The 15,009-nt window shown below is 69.0% G+C and overlaps 10 protein-coding genes across 10 annotated transcripts; 5 read left to right on the top strand and 5 right to left on the bottom strand.

Moving 5' to 3' along the window:
* Positions 1-137: 137 nt before the first annotated feature.
* Positions 138-1,821, bottom strand: V1510DRAFT_424857 (uncharacterized protein; the record flags this gene model as incomplete). Its single annotated transcript, XM_066935113.1, has 3 exons — positions 138-1,118; positions 1,150-1,310; positions 1,341-1,821. 3 exons carry the CDS (start codon positions 1,819-1,821, stop codon positions 138-140), a joined length of 1,623 nt encoding a protein of 540 aa, XP_066791249.1.
* Positions 1,822-2,342: 521 nt separating this feature from the next.
* On the top strand, positions 2,343-4,102 carry V1510DRAFT_410974 (P-loop containing nucleoside triphosphate hydrolase protein). The gene has a single exon (XM_066932813.1). It carries the CDS (start codon positions 2,358-2,360, stop codon positions 4,062-4,064), a length of 1,707 nt encoding a protein of 568 aa, XP_066791250.1. The 5' UTR covers positions 2,343-2,357; the 3' UTR covers positions 4,065-4,102.
* V1510DRAFT_410975 (yeats family-domain-containing protein) lies at positions 4,054-5,021 on the bottom strand. Its single transcript, XM_066932814.1, has 4 exons — positions 4,892-5,021; positions 4,579-4,774; positions 4,257-4,547; positions 4,054-4,225 (listed from the first exon to the last, which is right to left on the bottom strand). The coding sequence occupies exons 1-4, from the start codon at positions 4,916-4,918 to the stop codon at positions 4,101-4,103; spliced, it is 639 nt and encodes a 212-aa protein (XP_066791251.1). The 5' UTR covers positions 4,919-5,021; the 3' UTR covers positions 4,054-4,100.
* Positions 5,022-5,245: 224 nt separating this feature from the next.
* V1510DRAFT_410977 (cytidine deaminase-like protein) lies at positions 5,246-6,279 on the top strand. Its single transcript, XM_066932815.1, has 4 exons — positions 5,246-5,634; positions 5,669-5,695; positions 5,737-5,801; positions 5,838-6,279. Exons 1-4 carry the CDS (start codon positions 5,583-5,585, stop codon positions 6,168-6,170), a joined length of 477 nt encoding a protein of 158 aa, XP_066791252.1. The 5' UTR covers positions 5,246-5,582; the 3' UTR covers positions 6,171-6,279.
* A 1,257-nt stretch (positions 6,280-7,536) lies between these two features.
* V1510DRAFT_359925 (N-glycosylation protein-domain-containing protein) lies at positions 7,537-8,300 on the top strand (the record flags this gene model as incomplete). Its single annotated transcript, XM_066930992.1, has 2 exons — positions 7,537-8,085; positions 8,118-8,300. The coding sequence occupies 2 exons, from the start codon at positions 7,537-7,539 to the stop codon at positions 8,298-8,300; spliced, it is 732 nt and encodes a 243-aa protein (XP_066791253.1).
* Positions 8,301-9,024: 724 nt separating this feature from the next.
* On the top strand, positions 9,025-9,533 carry V1510DRAFT_359820 (ubiquitin-like autophagy protein Apg12-domain-containing protein; the record flags this gene model as incomplete). The annotated part of the gene is made up of 2 exons (XM_066930985.1): positions 9,025-9,244; positions 9,274-9,533. 2 exons carry the CDS (start codon positions 9,025-9,027, stop codon positions 9,531-9,533), a joined length of 480 nt encoding a protein of 159 aa, XP_066791254.1.
* V1510DRAFT_410983 (thioredoxin-like protein) lies at positions 9,477-10,724 on the bottom strand. Its single transcript, XM_066932816.1, has 2 exons — positions 10,214-10,724; positions 9,477-10,182 (listed from the first exon to the last, which is right to left on the bottom strand). The coding sequence occupies exons 1-2, from the start codon at positions 10,374-10,376 to the stop codon at positions 9,542-9,544; spliced, it is 804 nt and encodes a 267-aa protein (XP_066791255.1). The 5' UTR covers positions 10,377-10,724; the 3' UTR covers positions 9,477-9,541.
* V1510DRAFT_428251 (Vta1 like-domain-containing protein) lies at positions 10,695-12,221 on the top strand. Its single transcript, XM_066935258.1, has 3 exons — positions 10,695-11,031; positions 11,063-11,163; positions 11,195-12,221. The coding sequence occupies exons 1-3, from the start codon at positions 10,935-10,937 to the stop codon at positions 11,867-11,869; spliced, it is 873 nt and encodes a 290-aa protein (XP_066791256.1). The 5' UTR covers positions 10,695-10,934; the 3' UTR covers positions 11,870-12,221.
* On the bottom strand, positions 11,915-12,691 carry V1510DRAFT_401094 (uncharacterized protein; the record flags this gene model as incomplete). Its single annotated transcript, XM_066932004.1, has 1 exon — positions 11,915-12,691. One exon carries the CDS (start codon positions 12,689-12,691, stop codon positions 11,915-11,917), a length of 777 nt encoding a protein of 258 aa, XP_066791257.1.
* Positions 12,692-13,676: 985 nt separating this feature from the next.
* On the bottom strand, positions 13,677-14,989 carry V1510DRAFT_410988 (uncharacterized protein). Its single transcript, XM_066932817.1, has 5 exons — positions 14,795-14,989; positions 14,329-14,447; positions 14,033-14,297; positions 13,982-13,994; positions 13,677-13,944 (listed from the first exon to the last, which is right to left on the bottom strand). Exons 1-5 carry the CDS (start codon positions 14,795-14,797, stop codon positions 13,784-13,786), a joined length of 561 nt encoding a protein of 186 aa, XP_066791258.1. The 5' UTR covers positions 14,798-14,989; the 3' UTR covers positions 13,677-13,783.
* Between the last annotated feature and the right edge of the window lie 20 nt (positions 14,990-15,009).

The following is a 15,009-nucleotide window of genomic DNA, read 5'->3' on the forward strand; positions in this document are numbered from 1 at the left end:
GCTAGCAGGGCCCGAGCCGGCGCACCATCATCAAAGCATAACATCGTAGCGTCGAAGGAGTGACCAAAAGCACGAAAAGCAAACAGCGACAATGAAGACAGACATAAGCGGAGAGAGCCGACAGGCGGCAGAAACGTCTAGACGCGCTCCCAGGACGCGGCCAAGTCCGGGTGGAGGTCCGGGTCGGTGGCGTCGGCAAGCGGCGAGGACGGCGTCGAGGGCACGTCCGGCTGGGCGTACAGAACCTCCTCGACAACGCTCGACGGTGCTGGCGCGCTGCCGGCCGCGGACGCGCCCAGCAGCCACGACACCGTGCGGTCGGGCAGGATACCGCCGAGCAGGTAGTAAGTACGGCTGCCTTTGCCGACAAAGACCGTCTTGGACAGCGAGGCCGAGTTGTCGGCGACGAGGACGTCGAGAATGGCGAGGTTCAGCTCGCGTAGAGGCGAGCCCGTCGGCGGGCGCACACCCGTCGACTGGTACGCGTACTTGGTGCCATAGATAGCCCTGGTGACTGACGCGTACGCCTTGCCGTAGATCAGCCGGAGGTGGTCCGGCCACGAAAAGACGTCGGCGCGAATGGCCGATGTCGCCAGCTTTCCGGACATGGTCATGGGCGCGTACGAGCGCGAGTGATGCGAGATGGACGACGATGCCGACGTGGTCGAGTCCGAGGGCGTCGCCAGCGGCGAGTCGAGCCCGCTGGGGCTGACGGAGAGTGCGGACGGCGCGATGTTGAACGAGCCCAGGCGCATGTTGACAAACGGAATGTTCTGCGGCGCCAGCTCGCGCTGCAGACACGTCGCAAACGCCTGCAGGGCGGCCGTGGCCACGCACTCGGGCGCGTGGAACGGCGGGCGCAGCGACGGCAGGATCGACGGCGTCAGCATGATGAACTTGGCCTGGTGCTTGCGTGCGAGCGGAATAAAGCCCTGCGACAGCAGTGCGATCGGGTTGACGACCTTGGTGAACATCGTGTCGGACCACGCAGCCACGTTGACGGACTCGATCGGGCCCGTGGGATAGTAGAGGTCCGGCAACACGATCACGGCCGCCAGCCGCTGCGGTTTGTCCACCAGGTTGGCGAACTTGTCGAGCACGCCCGAAATCTCGAGCGACTGCGGTCAGCGCCGTCGGCCACGCACTTACGCTCGCGCTGGGCAGAATCAGCGGCCGGATGTCGGACGAGCCCTCTTTGAGAACGAGATGCTCCTCGCCGGGTGGCGTCGTCACGTAGACGATGTAGCCGCGGCGCTCAAGCTCGTTCGTGATAATCTTGCTGATCGGCTCGCGGGGGTACGTGATGAGCACTGCGTCAGCGCGCCCGGCGCGCTACTTACCGACGACCTCGGTGCGGTTGCCGTTGGCCGTCTTGCGGGCGCGGCGGCGGCGGCGCTTGGCCAGCGCCCTCTGCTGGTGCATGTGGACGCCGATAAAAGCCGAACCGGTGGCGCCAAAGACGATCAGGCCGGCAAGCAGCTTGTGCTCGGCCAGCCACGTCGTCACGCGCTCTGTGGCCGTCGGCGGCGGCGGCGGCGGCGCCATCACCGTCGACATGCGGCCCACGGACGCGTCTTTGACCGTGCTGAGGGCGCCGCGGACTTTGTCCTGCAGGTGGCGCAGATCGTCCAGGTACGGCTGCACGTCGCCCTTGGACAGCGGCAGGTCCTTCTTGGACGCGATCCAGTCGGCCGTCGCCCGCACGTAGTCGTTATCGGACATCTGGTGCGCCTGCTTGTTGACGTAGTCCGTCACGCGCGTCTGCGCGATGTACAGCTTGTCGAGCACGTACGACAGAGGATCCGGGGGAGGAGTTGTCATCTTGGGAGTCTGGGAGTCAGTGACGGTCGTCAAGAGAAGGACGGGGTCCCGCGGCGGCCGCCAAGGCGCAGAACAGGCGCAGGAACGGCGCAGAAGACCGGCGCGGCTCTGGGCATGCGGCGCAGACACCGCGGCGCGAGTCGCGAGGAGCATGCGGATACGACCGCCTGAGGCACGGCCTAGACGGCCCGCCAGGCCCAGAGCCAGGACGCCACAGCACTTACCGATCAGTCTGGTTCGTCTGGAGTCGGCCGTGATAGCGCCAGCTGTCGGCGTATGCTGTTGCGTAGATCCGGGAATGGGAGTTTGGAGCCGGGTAACTGCGGAGTGAGCTGACGTGGTGCCGGGTAAGCGCCGGACAGGGGCTGCAGGGTGACGCAGCGTGCAGGGGCCACAATGGCACGCAGGCACCGCTGGGTGACACGCGGCCCTAATGTCACCCGCCACGCCGCACCCAACTGCCGGGTGACCGCGCCGGCGCTCGAAACTCCCACCGCGCAGAATTTTTCGGGCCCGTCGACAGATCTTACAGCAACATGGCAGGCAAGCGCAAGAAGCCCGAGACCAGCGCAGCCGTCGACGACACCAAGGGCTTTGACTCGTTCGGCCTCGACGCGCGGCTCGTCCAGGCGATCAAGCGCCAGCAGTTCGAGCGGCCCACGCTCGTGCAGAGCACCGCGATCCCGCTCGCCCTCGAGGGCAAGGACATCGTCGCGCGCGCCAAGACCGGCTCTGGCAAGACCGCGGCGTACGTGATCCCGGTGGTGGAGGCTATCCTGCGTGCGGAAAAGGGGGGCGAGCGCAGCACCAAGGCGATCGTGCTCGTGCCGACCCGCGAGCTGGCCGAGCAGGCCGTCAAGCTCATCAGCAAGCTGACGGCGTACTGCTCCAAGGTGGTGCGCACGGCCAGCGTCGCGCAGAATGTGTCGGAGCAGGTGCAGCAGTCGCTGCTGGCCGAGCGTCCCGAGATCGTCGTCGGCACGCCGTCGCGGGTGCTGGCGCACGTCAAGGCCGGCAACCTCGGCCTGCGCGAGCTGCGGCACCTCGTCATCGACGAGGCGGACCTGGTGACGTCGTACGGGTACGAGGAGGACATGGCGCAGATCGCCAAGGCGGTGTCGAGCACGGTGCAGGTGTTCCTCATGAGCGCCACGCTCACGGACGAGGTCGAGCAGCTCAAGACGGCGTTCTGCCGCAACCCCGCGATCCTGCGGCTCGAGGAGGACGAGGTCGACGCCGAGGCGCAGCTCAAGCAGTACACAGTGCGCACGACCGAGTTTGACAAGTTCCTGCTCGCGTACGTGATCTTCAAGCTCGGCCTGATCAAGGGCAAGACGCTCGTGTTTGTCAACGACGTCGAACGGTCCTACCGGCTCAAGCTCTTCCTCGAGCAGTTCGGCATCCGCTCGTGCGTGCTCAACTCGGACCTGCCGCTCAACACGCGGCTGCACGTCATGGAGCAGTTCAACAAGAACATCTACAACCTCGTGATCGCCACGGACGAGGCCGACGAGCAGGCCGACGAGGACGCCGAGGACGCCGCGCCGGCCAAGCGCACCAAGCGCACGCGCGAGCGCGAGTACGGCGTCGCGCGCGGCATCGACTTCCAGCACGTCTCGTGCGTGCTCAACTTCGACCTGCCCACGACGGCGCGCGCGTACACGCACCGCGTCGGGCGCACGGCCCGCGCCGGCAACGCCGGCATGGCGCTCTCGTTCGTCGTCCCGCGCGACGAGTTTGGCAAGCACAAGGTCGCGTCGACCGCGACCGCCAAGCGCGACGAGAAGGTGCTCGCGCGCATCGAGCGCGACCAGCTCAAGCGCGCCGACCGCACGCTCGAGCCGTACCTGTTCGACATGGGCCAGGTCAACGCGTTCCGGTACCGGTGCGAGGACGCGTTCCGCGCGGTCACCGCCGTGGCCGTGCGCGACGCCCGCTACAAGGAGCTCAAGCAGGAGCTGCTCTCGAGCGAGAAGCTCAAGCGCCACTTCGAGGAGAACCCGGACGAGCTCGACGCCCTGCGCCACGACAACGAGCTGCACGCGGCCAAGGTCCAGCACCACCTCAAGCACGTGCCTGACTATCTCATGCCCAAGAGCGGCAGCACCGGCCTCGTCAAGAACCTGGGCCACGTCGGCCTCCACAAGGCCCAGGGCAACCGCATCCGCCGCGCGCGCGCGGCGGCCAAGGGCCGCAAGCGCCGCACCGCCGACCCGCTCAAGAGCTTCAAGGTCCGCAAGTAAAAGTTGGTTAGGTATATAGTACATGTGTTTTGTCCATCACTGCAGCGACGCCCGCTCGGCCTCGAGCTGCTTGAGCTGGTCCGTGCTCTTCTTGATCTGCTCCTGCACGACGTTGTATGCTGCGGCCAGCCGGTCCAGCTCCTCGTTCTCGGCAGCGACGGCTGCGGTCAGCGCGGCCGGCGGCGTACTTACTGAACGGCACCCGCGACGTCTTCTGCTTGGGCAGCATGGCGTCCGGCTTGCGCGTGAGGATGTCGAATAGGCCCTCTGTAGGCTCGTTGAAAACAAACTCCTCGTACTGGAGGCTTGTCACCGACCCGCTCTCCTTCTGTTTCTCGATGTCGGGGCCGTACGGATGCAGCTTGAGGTGGTGGTAGATCACCAGGTTCTTTTCGGCTGCCTCTGACACAAAGTACACGCGGATGGCGATTTCAAACTCGCCCCATCCGGTCTCGGTGACCTCGAACGGCGGCTCCTCGATGGCTGGCGTCAGCGGGCGCGGACGGGGACTTACACCGGGTCGAGTTCGGGTACGTCTCGTGCAGCTTAAACACCACCCGCTTGACAAACCCCGACAGATCGTCGCCGTTGATCCCCCGGAGAAAGACTGTCCACGAGTGCGTGTGGTCTGTCGGCGTGGTCTCGGTGCGGTTGTCTCCGAGGGGGACGGCGATGTTGCCGTAGACGAATGGCCGGGCGATTTGCAGGTTCTTCGGTCAGTACGCAGCGGAGGGCGGCGGATGCGGCGAGCGGACGGGCTAACGGACGGGCCGAGAACAGAGCGGCCACTGTGCTCGCCGCCGCGGCATGCCGGACGCTGTACGTACCTTGATGCGTTTTGATCCGCCCGTCATGGTGTGTGGAAGGTGAACGGCAAAGTGCGCGATGTCACAAAATGTCCCATTAAGGGTTGACGCGAGACGGCGAACGCGAGGGCGCGAACGCAAGCGCGAACGCGACGATGCCACGGCGATGGCTGCGGGACTGTACACAGATTTTACACGGGCGACGACGGGCGCTGGCGGCCGGCCGGGACTGCTGCTGCGCAGCGGAGGACGCACTCGAGCCGCACACCATGCGGCTTATGAGCCGCACACTGTGCGGCTCGAGAGACCGCTCCGGTCTCCCGTCCGCGTCCGCCACAGCGACCCGCTCGTCTCCGATCGGCTCGCTGCCAGCCTGCCCCGGGGGCCCGGCCGCTGCCGTCCCGCGTTCAGTCGCAGCGTGGCCTGTTCGTCTCAGCTACCTTATCGGCCCCAGCAGCCAAGCCCCGGCAAGCCTCAGCAATCCTTGCCCGCCGCGATCGTAGATCCCAGTACAGGCTCTCGGGCTCTACAGTTGCCGGCCGCGCCGACATCGCAGGCGACTCGCGGTCGCTCTGCGCTGCCGCGCCTCCGACAGCGAGTCATCGCCGTTGGCGCGGCGGGGACCGCCCCACTAATGCTATCTTATCGGCCGCCATAAAACGGCCGGGCCCGCCAGCATACGATCCGACGACCCACGATCCAGATAGACACAATGATGGACGACGCAAAGTGGATGGCAATTGCCTACGAGGAGGCTCTCAAGGGTATGTGGCAGCCGCCGACACTCGCTAACGTCAGGCTACAATGAGGGTGGAATCCCGATCGGTGAGTTTCGCGGCCGTGCTCGGCCAGGTAGCTAACCGCAGGTGCCGCCCTTGTCTCGGCCGACGGCGTGGTCCTGGGCCGCGGTCATAACGAGCGGCTGCAGAAGGTATGGTGAGGTCTCTCCGAGCCGCGCTGACGGCAGAACAACCCGATTCTGCACGCCGAGACGTCCGCGCTGCAGGACGCTGGCAACGTGGACGCGGCCCTGTACAAGGGCGCGACCATGTACTCGACCTTGGCGTCGTGCTTTATGTGCTCGGGCGCGTGTATCCTGTACGGCATCAACCGAGTGGTCATGGGCGAGAACCGCACTGTCACCGGCGGCGAGGAACTGCTGGTGTCCAAGGGCATCGAGCTGATTAACCTGGACGACGCCAAGTGCTACGAGCTCATGCAGAAGTTCATCCGCGAGCGCCCCGAGGCGTGGCACCAGGCTCACCCGGAGGAGTTCGAGGTCGAGGAAGTGGCTGCCTAGAGAATACATGTGCGCGATTTGCGTCCCGTACCCAACCCCGCCCGCGACAGCTGCATGGCCGTGCGGGCTGCAGGCCACGGGCTGCTTGATAGCCTCAAACCGATCCAGCTTGCGGCGGTTGTGGGCTCGGCGCGGCCAATTGTGCAGTGGTGCGCGGCGCGTGCCGCTGTCGTGGATGCGCTAGACAAGCCTCAGCGTCCGACCGCTTGGACCCCGCAGACCGCAGTCCGAGCGCGTAAACGCCAGCCACTGCAGCGGCCGCACGCGGCCAGCATGCCGCGGCGCGGGCGACAGTTGCGACGACAGTTGCGACGACAGCTGCAGCGACAGCTGCCGCTCGCTGCCACGCCCCACCCGCGGGCGCGTGCCGGCGGCCACGGCGCATCGCGCCGCATGGTGCGTCGTGTGGCCTGCGTGGCCGTGCCGTGCGTGCCGGCGGCTCGGGTGGCCCGGAGGTGCCGGCGCCGTCCGCGAATGCCCGGCTCATAGGTACACGACCCGTGGAACTGGCTCAGGGGGCTGAAACACGGCGTCGCACGCCGCTTGGTAGAACCCAGCAGCACGGGCCGGCCGCACGCATGCGGAATGTAGAGCCGTGTGCAACGCGCGGTGTCGTCAGCTGCGCCACCGACGCCGACCCAGCCGTCCAGAGCGTGCACTGTCGCTTACGCGCCCTGGGGTTACGTGCATGGCGCACGAGACGACAACGGATCCCGTGCGCAACGGTGGCTGCAGACGCGGCCGCGGCCGCTGCACAGGATCGCACAGCTAGGGTAGCCAGGGTTCTGGCGGCGGCGCGATCCCCGCCCCCGGCCGTAGCCGCAGCGCTGGCGGCGTGGGTCTCGCGTAGCTGTGGGCGCAGCCGCCGAGGTTCGCGCCACGCTGTGTCGTGTTATCTGAGCGATCATCACTTTTCTCCAAAACCTCCACTGGACCCTCACCGGACCTCTGTTCGCACCACACAGGACACGGACTGCGCGCAATCGGTCCGCTCGAAACACAGACACGTCGTGAGATCCTGGCGACCGTACAGGAGCTTCCGGTGGGCGCACGGCGCGAAGGGCGCGCCGAGCGGCGGCGCGACATAATTTTTCACCGGCGGCGAGCGATCTCCCCGGGCGGGCCCGGCGCGGACCGCACGGCCGCAGCCGGGCTCGGCCCGAACTACGAAGACGCCCGGCGCGAGGAGGAGCGCCGGGCTGTGCGCCGGCGGCGCAAGAGCCGCGACGAGGTGGAGGGCCGGCGGTCGGGCGAGAGCCGGCGGTCGATTGAGGCGCGGCGGTCGGGCGAGGTGCGGCGGCCGGTGCCCGGCCTGGACGACGCGCCGCCGTATGAGGAGCGGCGACCGGCCGGCATGGCACCGCTGATGCCGCTGGCGCCGCTGGTGCCGCCCGTGCCTGCGCCGCCTGCGCCCGCGCCGGTCGCGGACCAACCGACGACGCTCTCGCGACAGTCGTCCGTGCACGAGCCGACGGATGCGCCGCCGGCGGTGCCGCAGCTGCGCAACACATCCGCCCGGCGGCTGCCGGTGCTCGACCTGTCCAAGCTCGAGCCGTTTCTGGGCCCGGACCTGCACTTTGCGCTGCTGATCTGCCGGCTACTGTCGCTCCTGCCGGCTATCTATGGGGTCTGCGAGTGCATCATCAAGGCACTTACGCTCAATCACGTCAAGTACGGCACCAGCCGCTCGGTGGAGTTCTGGCTCGGCGCCGTATGGGCCACGGTGGCCGGATATCTTTCGTTCTTCCTCGTCGACGGGCTCATGCTCCGCTGGATCGTCAACTACTCGCTGACAGCGACGATCTTACGGCTGCTCAGCATCAACGCCATCATGGCCGTCTTCACCAAGATGCTGCTGGACGTGTGCGCGCGTGACCCGATGAATTTGCTGCCGACGTGGATCTTTATCTCCTGTGTACGTGTGTGTGTGGGACCTGCTAACGCCAGCTCATGACCGCGGCCTATGCCATCCAGAACTTCGTGACGAGCAACATCGCGATGGAATCGCGGAAGCGCCGCGTCGATCTAGTCCAGATCGCGGTCTACGCGGTCGTGCCGGTCGGCATGGCCAGCTTTGTGACTATGGTCGGCCTGCTGCGCAGCTTTGGCCAGATCATGGACAAGCTCTAGCCGGGCGCCGGCGGCCGACTGAAGTTGCATTTGCATTGTATTTTGGAATGGGACGGAATATTTAGACGACTCCCCGCACGCCGTGCGGCGCCCGTAGCAGCGCCCCGCAAGAGTAGCTTTGGACGCGATGGGCGCTGGAGGCTCGTCGACCCGCTCCGGCGGCTACTCCGTCGCGGGGACCCTGCGTCCGGCTGCGGTCGTTGACAGGTGAGCCCCTGGCAGCGTCAAGAGCGGCCGCTGCAGCCGGCGCCCGCGAAGCTACGGCCACGAGCCGCACGCTGCGGGCCGCAAGTAGCAGCCGCACGTCGTGCGGCGTCTGTCTGAGCCGCACGCTCTGCGGCTTCGTCGCACGCAGCATCCGCAGAGCGGGTTCTCCAGCAAAGGCCCTCGGCAGAGTCGCCGCTGGACGTGTGGTGCGACCGCCGGCCCCGCCGCCTGCGGGCGCGTCCTGCGGGGTCCCAGCCGCACGCCGTGCGGCGCACGATCCCGCCGCACATGGTGCGGCGCACACCACTTTCAGGGGCTGTCACCTCCGCCCGCACCACGTCCACGCCGCCCGCCACAGCAGTCAGTCATGGACGGCAGCACGCACAGCAGCGCCGCCGGCAGCGGCGGCGGCAGTGGCGGCAGCAACGGCGGCAGCGTCTACGGCAGCGTCCACAGCGCCGCGCCCGGCCCCGCGCGCGACGTCGAGGACATGACGCGGTCCACGGCGTCGCTCACGATGCGCCGCACGTCCTCCTTCGCCGGCGTCCGCAGCCCCGGCCTCTCGCGCGCCGGCAGCCCCGCGGTCGACGCCGTCGCCGCCGAGCCCCCCACGGCGATCCCCGAGGCCGCGCCCCGCGACGAGCCCGTCACGATGGCCGCGTCCGTCATGCTCACAGCCCTCCCCGGCGACGCCACCGCCGCGCTCGAAACGTACACGCGGCCGCGGACCGACAAAGGTAAGTCCTCCGCGTGCGCGCTGACGCAGTCGGCATCAAGTTCCGCGCGATCGGCTCGGCGCCCGAGCTCAAGCAGCGCGTCGCCCGCATCACGGCCTCGCAGCGGTTCGAGGTCGTCGTCAACTTCCTGCGCAAGCAGCTCAAGTGCGGCGCCAACGAGCCGCTGTTTGTCTACATCAACTCGACGTTCGCGCCGTCGCTCGACACCGAGGTCGGCGCGCTCCACGAGTGCTTCAAGATCGACGACCATCTGCAGGTGAGCTACTGTATGATGCAGGCGTTTGGGTAGAAATACATCTAGAGCTCGTCGCCCTTGCTGCCCTTCTTGGCCTTGCCCTTGCCGGCCTTGCCCTTGGGCCGGGCCGGCGCCAGCGGCCCCTCCGTCGGCGGGGCCACCGTCGCCAGGTGCCCGTACAGCGCGTCCTTCTTGAGCGCGCCCGTGTACTTTTCGGCGGCGCCGTTCCGGAAGACGAGCACCGTCGGGAACTCGGTCACGCCGTACTCGTCCACGGCCGCCTGCTCGGTCTTGCGCACGACGCCAAAGTCGATCGCGCCCAGGAAGTCGATCGCCAGCGACTTCCACATCGCCGGCGTCGTCGACTTGTCCTGGAACAGCACGGCCTTGGGCGCCGGGCCGGCCACGAACGCGGCCACGTCGCGCGCGCCCAGCCGCCGGACGTGGTTCGCGATCCGACCCAGCACGCCGTCTGCCATCGCCTTGGCCGTCCGCGCGCCCGTGTAGTCCTCCACGATCGGCTTGCCGGGCGCGGACTTTTGTGCGCGAAAGACTTTGAGCGTCGGGTAGCCCTTGACGCGGAACCGCGAGCACAGAGCCTCGTTGCCGGCTTCGTCGCATCGCACGGCCGCCACCTTGGCCAGCGAGCCCACGCTCTGCGCGGCCTTGGCGTAGTGCGGCCGCAGGTTCTTGCAGTGGCCGCCTGCTGTCAGCGGCGCCGGCGCTGTACTTACACCAGTCGGCGTAGAACTCGACCAGGGTCGTGTGGTTCGTTCCATACACTTCGGCATCGAAGTTCTTGGGCGTCAGGTTGAGCACGCCCGAGTTCTTGCCGTAGAACGCGGCGGCGGCGGTCTGGCAGACGACTGCGAGGAGGATGGCCCACGCGACCCGCATCTGCGCTGTCAGTGTGTGCTTGGAGACAGATTCGGCCGGGCCGGCCGGACTGGATTCGGTCCGCGCGCGCGCAGACGCGGCCGGCTGGCGCCCGCCGGCCGCCAGGGCCTGCCGGCGACCGGCACGAGCCCGTGGCCCGGCTGCTGGGCCAGAGCCGCGTGTGTGGCCGACGATCGGGCCGTTATGGTGGCTCCGCGGCCGGGCCGTACGTGGCCAAAACGCGTCCCGCCGGCGGCCGCGCCGGCGACCGCGGCCGCGGACCCGCCCAGGCGGCCGCGCCGGCTGCTGCCGTCGCCAGCGGGCGCCGCCAGCCGATCCGCTGCTCGGTGCGGCGCAGGCCGGCCGTTTCGTCCACTTACCGTGTCTATAAGGTGATGCGTCGCAATCGCCAATCCAATCGCTTATCCTCCACACTCCCGACATCCAGACGACCAGCCCGCGCGGTCGACACAGACCGGCAGCCCATCTCTCGTCGCAGACGATCGGTCCTGGCCCTCGGCCGTCCAGCTTGGCCCGCACCCCGGCAGCGCAGCGCGCGTGCAGCGCATCGAATTCACAATGAGCCAGCCCGTCCCGGCCGCGCTCAAGCCCATCGAAGGGTTCCTCTCCCGGGCCCGGGAGATGGACAAGGCAGACCCGGTGATTGCCTACTACTGTACGTGGCCGCGGAGGCGGTGCTGACCCAGGCCGATTCTACGCGATCCAAAAGGCGCTGGCCAGCCGGGCCCACGAGACGGACCCGGCCGCGGCCGCGTTTCTGACGGAGCTCCTCGACTCGGTCGAGCAGGTGCGTGCGCGCGCGGCACGGCTGACAGCAGGACAAGGACAAGCTCAAGGACCTGGACACGATCGCGGACGAGGTCGTGGGGCACGCGTACGTCGAGAAGTTTGCGTACAAGATCTTCCAGTCGGCCGACAAGGACCTGGCGGCCAAGACGGTGACGCGGACGACGGCCCAGAAGTTCTACGCGGCGGCGTCGTTCCTCGAGCTGTGCCGGCTCTTTGGCGAGCCGGACAAGGCGCTGGCGGACGCGATCGTGTACTCCAAGTTCCACTCGACGCGGATCCTCAAGACGCTGGCGCAGGGCGGCGACCCCAACGACTACGACGCTCCGCCGCCGCCGGAGGAGTCGGTTGAGGACGTGGCCGCGGACGTGGCCGCGACGTCGCTGGACGAGCCGCTGGCGCCGTCGGCGCCGCCGGACGAGCCGCTGGTGGCGCCGACGGCGTTGGCGCCGTCGGCGCCGGCGTACTCGCCGCCGGCGGCGTACTCGCCGCCGGCGTCGGTCATGTCGCAGCCGCTGCGTGCCGTGTCGCCGCCGGCGTCCGCCGGCCCGCCGCGGTCGGTGTCGGACGTCCAGAAGATCGTCGACGACGGGCAGCGGTTTGCGCTCGCGCAGAAGCACGCCCGGTTTGCGGTCTCGGCGCTCAACTACGAGGACGTGGCCACGGCCGTCAAGGAGCTCAAGGCCGCGCTCGCGCTGCTCGAATAGTTTATTAATACATGGCCGCCTGCGGCCGTCGTGTGGCGGGGCCGTTCAAAAAAGAAAGTCTTGGGATTGCAGCCACGACACCGTGGCCAGGCCGTGGTGGTACGCGGCCAGGCTGCGCCGGTAGTTGGCGAGCGCGGCCGCGGCGAGCTGGCACTCGGGGCACGCTGCGGGCGCGGGCATGTGGTCTGAGGACGGCGCGTGGCCGGTAGGCGTAAGGAATGGCTCGGCCGGATAGGCGCTGGCGGAAAGAACGTTGGCCGGGAGACTGGCGAGGGGGCGCCGGGGGCCGGCGGGCCGGGCGGCGGCTTTGGCGGGCTTGGCGGGCTTGGCGACGCGGTCGCGCTGGCTGTGCGCGGTCTTGGTGGTGCTCGTCGGCTTGGTCTTGGCCGGCCGCGCCCGTCGGCTGGCACGCGCAGACGGCCGGGCACGACGCGCCGGGCGGTGGCTGGCCGCCGGCTGGACGGCGGGGGCCGGCGGCGGGCCCGCGGGCGCTGCGGGGGCCGCGGGGGCGGCCGCGGCCGGCTCGAGGGCCGAATCGGCGGCCGTTTCGGCGACTGAGGCGTCATCGCCGGCCGCGGCGACCGCTGCTGGCGGCGCAGGCTCGCCCCCGAAGTCGGCCAGCGGCGCGAACGCGGCCAGGTCCAGCAGCTCGGGCAGGACCGGCGCGTTGGCGAGCGCGGCCAGGTCGTTTAGATCGCCGAGATCGGGGATCGGAGCAAACGCCATGGCCATCGACGACGCGACCAGATCGTCCACCAACGGCGCGCCCGGGTCGACCGTCGTCCCGAGCAGGCCGTCGAGGAGCGCGCTGGTCATGTCCATCTTGTCTGGCAGCGTGCGGGCTTCGGCGGCCGGCGCGGGCTCTTATACGGCCGACGGGCCCTGTGAGGCCGGCGCGGCTATTGGGCGTCGGCGTACGATTAGACGCCGGCCGGCCCGTGCGGACCCGGCGGGGTGGCACGGCGGTGGCGGGAGCCGCGCGAGCCGCGCGAGCCGCACGAGCCGCACGAGCCGCACGCGTCGCGCGCCGCACGCGCCGCGGCCGAGCCGCACGCCGCGCGGCGCACCAGCCGCACCGGGCCAGCCGCACCGCGTGCGGCGCGGCGGCCCCGGCCATCACACGCCCCTGGCGTCACTGCGCCTAGTACGCCCGCCGTGCCTGGTCACGTCGCGTCACCGTGCCTGGCGTTCGCGCGGTCACGCGGCGCACGCGGCGCCCCGCGCCGGCCGCCGGCCGGATCCAAATCGGCCGTATAAAAGCGCGCGGCAGCGGACCCGGGCGCCATATATACTTAGCCATGGAAACCGGAGAGTCCAGCACGCACGCAGCCGCCGCCACGCCCACCGAGGAGGAGCTGCACCGGCTCCAGATGGAGGCCCTCGGCGGGCTCGACTTCGAGCCCGAGCACCTCGACGAGCTCGCCGGGGCCGGCGCGTTTGTGTACACAAAGGAGCACAGCAAGGGCTCCTGCGACTACTGCCTCTCGCACGAGGTCGCCGAGTGTAGCATGCTGCAGGAGCTCAGCATGGCGGACGAGCTCCTCAAGGTGCTTCCGTTCGGCCCCGAGGACGACGTCGGCGCGGTCGCGGCGCGGGCGCGGGCGCGGGCGCACGACTACGTCGCCGAGGTCGAGCGCGAGCGGCAGCAGCACGAGCACGGCGCGCTCTGGAGCGAGTACACGCTCTGTAGACGGCCGACGCTCGACCGCGCGGACAAGACGCTCGTGCAGCGGGTCGACCGCATGCTGCGCGCCCTGCGCTTCAAGGCCGTGCTCAAGAGCACCGGCCTCGTCCACAACGTGCGCGCGCTCGTCGACGGCGTGCTCGCGCTCCAGCGCGGCGTGTTTGTGGGCTGACGGCCGGGCCGCCGCCCACGGCGACGCGGGGGGAATATGTTTATTGCAGCTATCGGAACTAGCCGCCGTACAGGCGCGAGATCATCGAGCCGCCGAACCGCTGGAGAATGCCGCGGGACGAGCGCGCAAAGACGCTGTTGGCGATGCCCGACGCCTTGCCGAACTTGTCGCACCGCGTGAACGCCATCGCGTTCGTCGACGACAGGATCAGCGCAATCACTGCGGGTTAGTAGCGCCCACGCGCGCGGCCACCTACCGACGAGCGACAGCTGTACGTTAGCCCTGCCTGCGCCCGCCGCAGACTTACCCAGATAAATTCGAACTTGAGGATCGCCAGCAGCGCCAGCAGGCCCCACGCCACCGGCGTCGAGTAGAGCACCGTCCAGAAGAAGCGCGAGTCCGTGCCGTTGATCTGGCGCTGCGGGTCCGCGGACTCAAACACCCACACCGAGTCGCCGCTGGGCGACGACTCGTTCCACCACCGCAGCCCGACCAGCAGCCGGCCGGTGACGTTCTTGGTGTTCCAGAAGTCCGCGGCCAGCAGGAGGATCACGATGATGAAGATGAGCACGCTGCCGTCAGCGCGCCCGGGAGCCTGCTTACAAGTTGTGCGTGAAGAGCATGCCAAACACGTAGGTCAGCAGCGCGGCGGCCCGGAAACCGAGGTAGAATCCGAGGGCGACGGGGTGGCCCGAGAGGGCGAAGCTCAGCGCGTTTTCGGCCTAGACGTCAGCTGGTGCCGGAGAGGGATGGCGCGCGCGTGGGACGTGCGGCCGGGCGTGCGCGAGGCGCGTGGGCCGCCAGCTGCGGGCGCCCGGCGGTTGCGCTGTCGACGGCGACGGGCGCGCGACCACGCCGACGGCTTATCGCGGCCGACGCCGCCGCCGCCGCGCCCGCGGGGGCCCGGCAGCCGGCCGCAGTTGCCGGCCGGACGCCGGCAGCCGGCCGTGCCCACCCGCCGTCGCCTGCTGCCCGCCGGCCGGCGGAATCCGTTGTTCTGCGGCCGCGGCGGTCCACGCGGCCACGCCCGTCGCCGGCGAACGCCATCCCGAAATCGCGCATCACCTACCATGGCTGCCCGTCGTATCTTAATGTAACTTCCGCTCGACTCCGGACGGTGTGTGGCAGACTCTGCGGCCGTGGTCGTCTATCGTCCGTCGGTCGTGTCGTCGTGTGTAGTGGAGTGGTTGCACGCAGCTTAAATTTAGCGGCGCCGCGGCGGCCGACCCCGATCGGTCGCGGCCGGAATGCAGCCCACGGGCTGCGCCGGGCCCGGCAGACGCC

Source organism: Dipodascopsis tothii (genome assembly GCF_038497935.1).
Source record: "Dipodascopsis tothii strain CBS 759.85 unplaced genomic scaffold V1510scaffold_3, whole genome shotgun sequence".
NCBI lineage: Eukaryota > Fungi > Ascomycota > Lipomycetes > Lipomycetales > Lipomycetaceae > Neoaidaea > Neoaidaea tothii.

Coding starts and splice junctions, on each gene's coding strand:
- V1510DRAFT_428251 (XM_066935258.1), top strand. CDS start 10,935: ATGAGCCAGCCCGTCCCGGCCGCGCTCAAGCCCATCGAAGGGTTCCTC. Junction 11,032..11,062: donor CCCGGTGATTGCCTACTACT/GTACGTGGCCGC, acceptor GTGCTGACCCAG/GCCGATTCTACGCGATCCAA. Junction 11,164..11,194: donor TCCTCGACTCGGTCGAGCAG/GTGCGTGCGCGC, acceptor GGCTGACAGCAG/GACAAGGACAAGCTCAAGGA.
- V1510DRAFT_410988 (XM_066932817.1), bottom strand. Junction 14,298..14,328: donor ATGCTCTTCACGCACAACTT/GTAAGCAGGCTC, acceptor CGCTGACGGCAG/CGTGCTCATCTTCATCATCG.
- V1510DRAFT_410977 (XM_066932815.1), top strand. CDS start 5,583: ATGATGGACGACGCAAAGTGGATGGCAATTGCCTACGAGGAGGCTCTC. Junction 5,635..5,668: donor CTACGAGGAGGCTCTCAAGG/GTATGTGGCAGC, acceptor CGCTAACGTCAG/GCTACAATGAGGGTGGAATC. Junction 5,802..5,837: donor ATAACGAGCGGCTGCAGAAG/GTATGGTGAGGT, acceptor CGCTGACGGCAG/AACAACCCGATTCTGCACGC.
- V1510DRAFT_410983 (XM_066932816.1), bottom strand. CDS start 10,376: ATGCGGGTCGCGTGGGCCATCCTCCTCGCAGTCGTCTGCCAGACCGCC. Junction 10,183..10,213: donor CGAGTTCTACGCCGACTGGT/GTAAGTACAGCG, acceptor CGCTGACAGCAG/GCGGCCACTGCAAGAACCTG.
- V1510DRAFT_410975 (XM_066932814.1), bottom strand. CDS start 4,918: ATGACGGGCGGATCAAAACGCATCAAG. Junction 4,548..4,578: donor GTACCCGAACTCGACCCGGT/GTAAGTCCCCGT, acceptor CGCTGACGCCAG/CCATCGAGGAGCCGCCGTTC. Junction 4,226..4,256: donor GACGTCGCGGGTGCCGTTCA/GTAAGTACGCCG, acceptor CGCTGACCGCAG/CCGTCGCTGCCGAGAACGAG.
- V1510DRAFT_410974 (XM_066932813.1), top strand. CDS start 2,358: ATGGCAGGCAAGCGCAAGAAGCCCGAGACCAGCGCAGCCGTCGACGAC.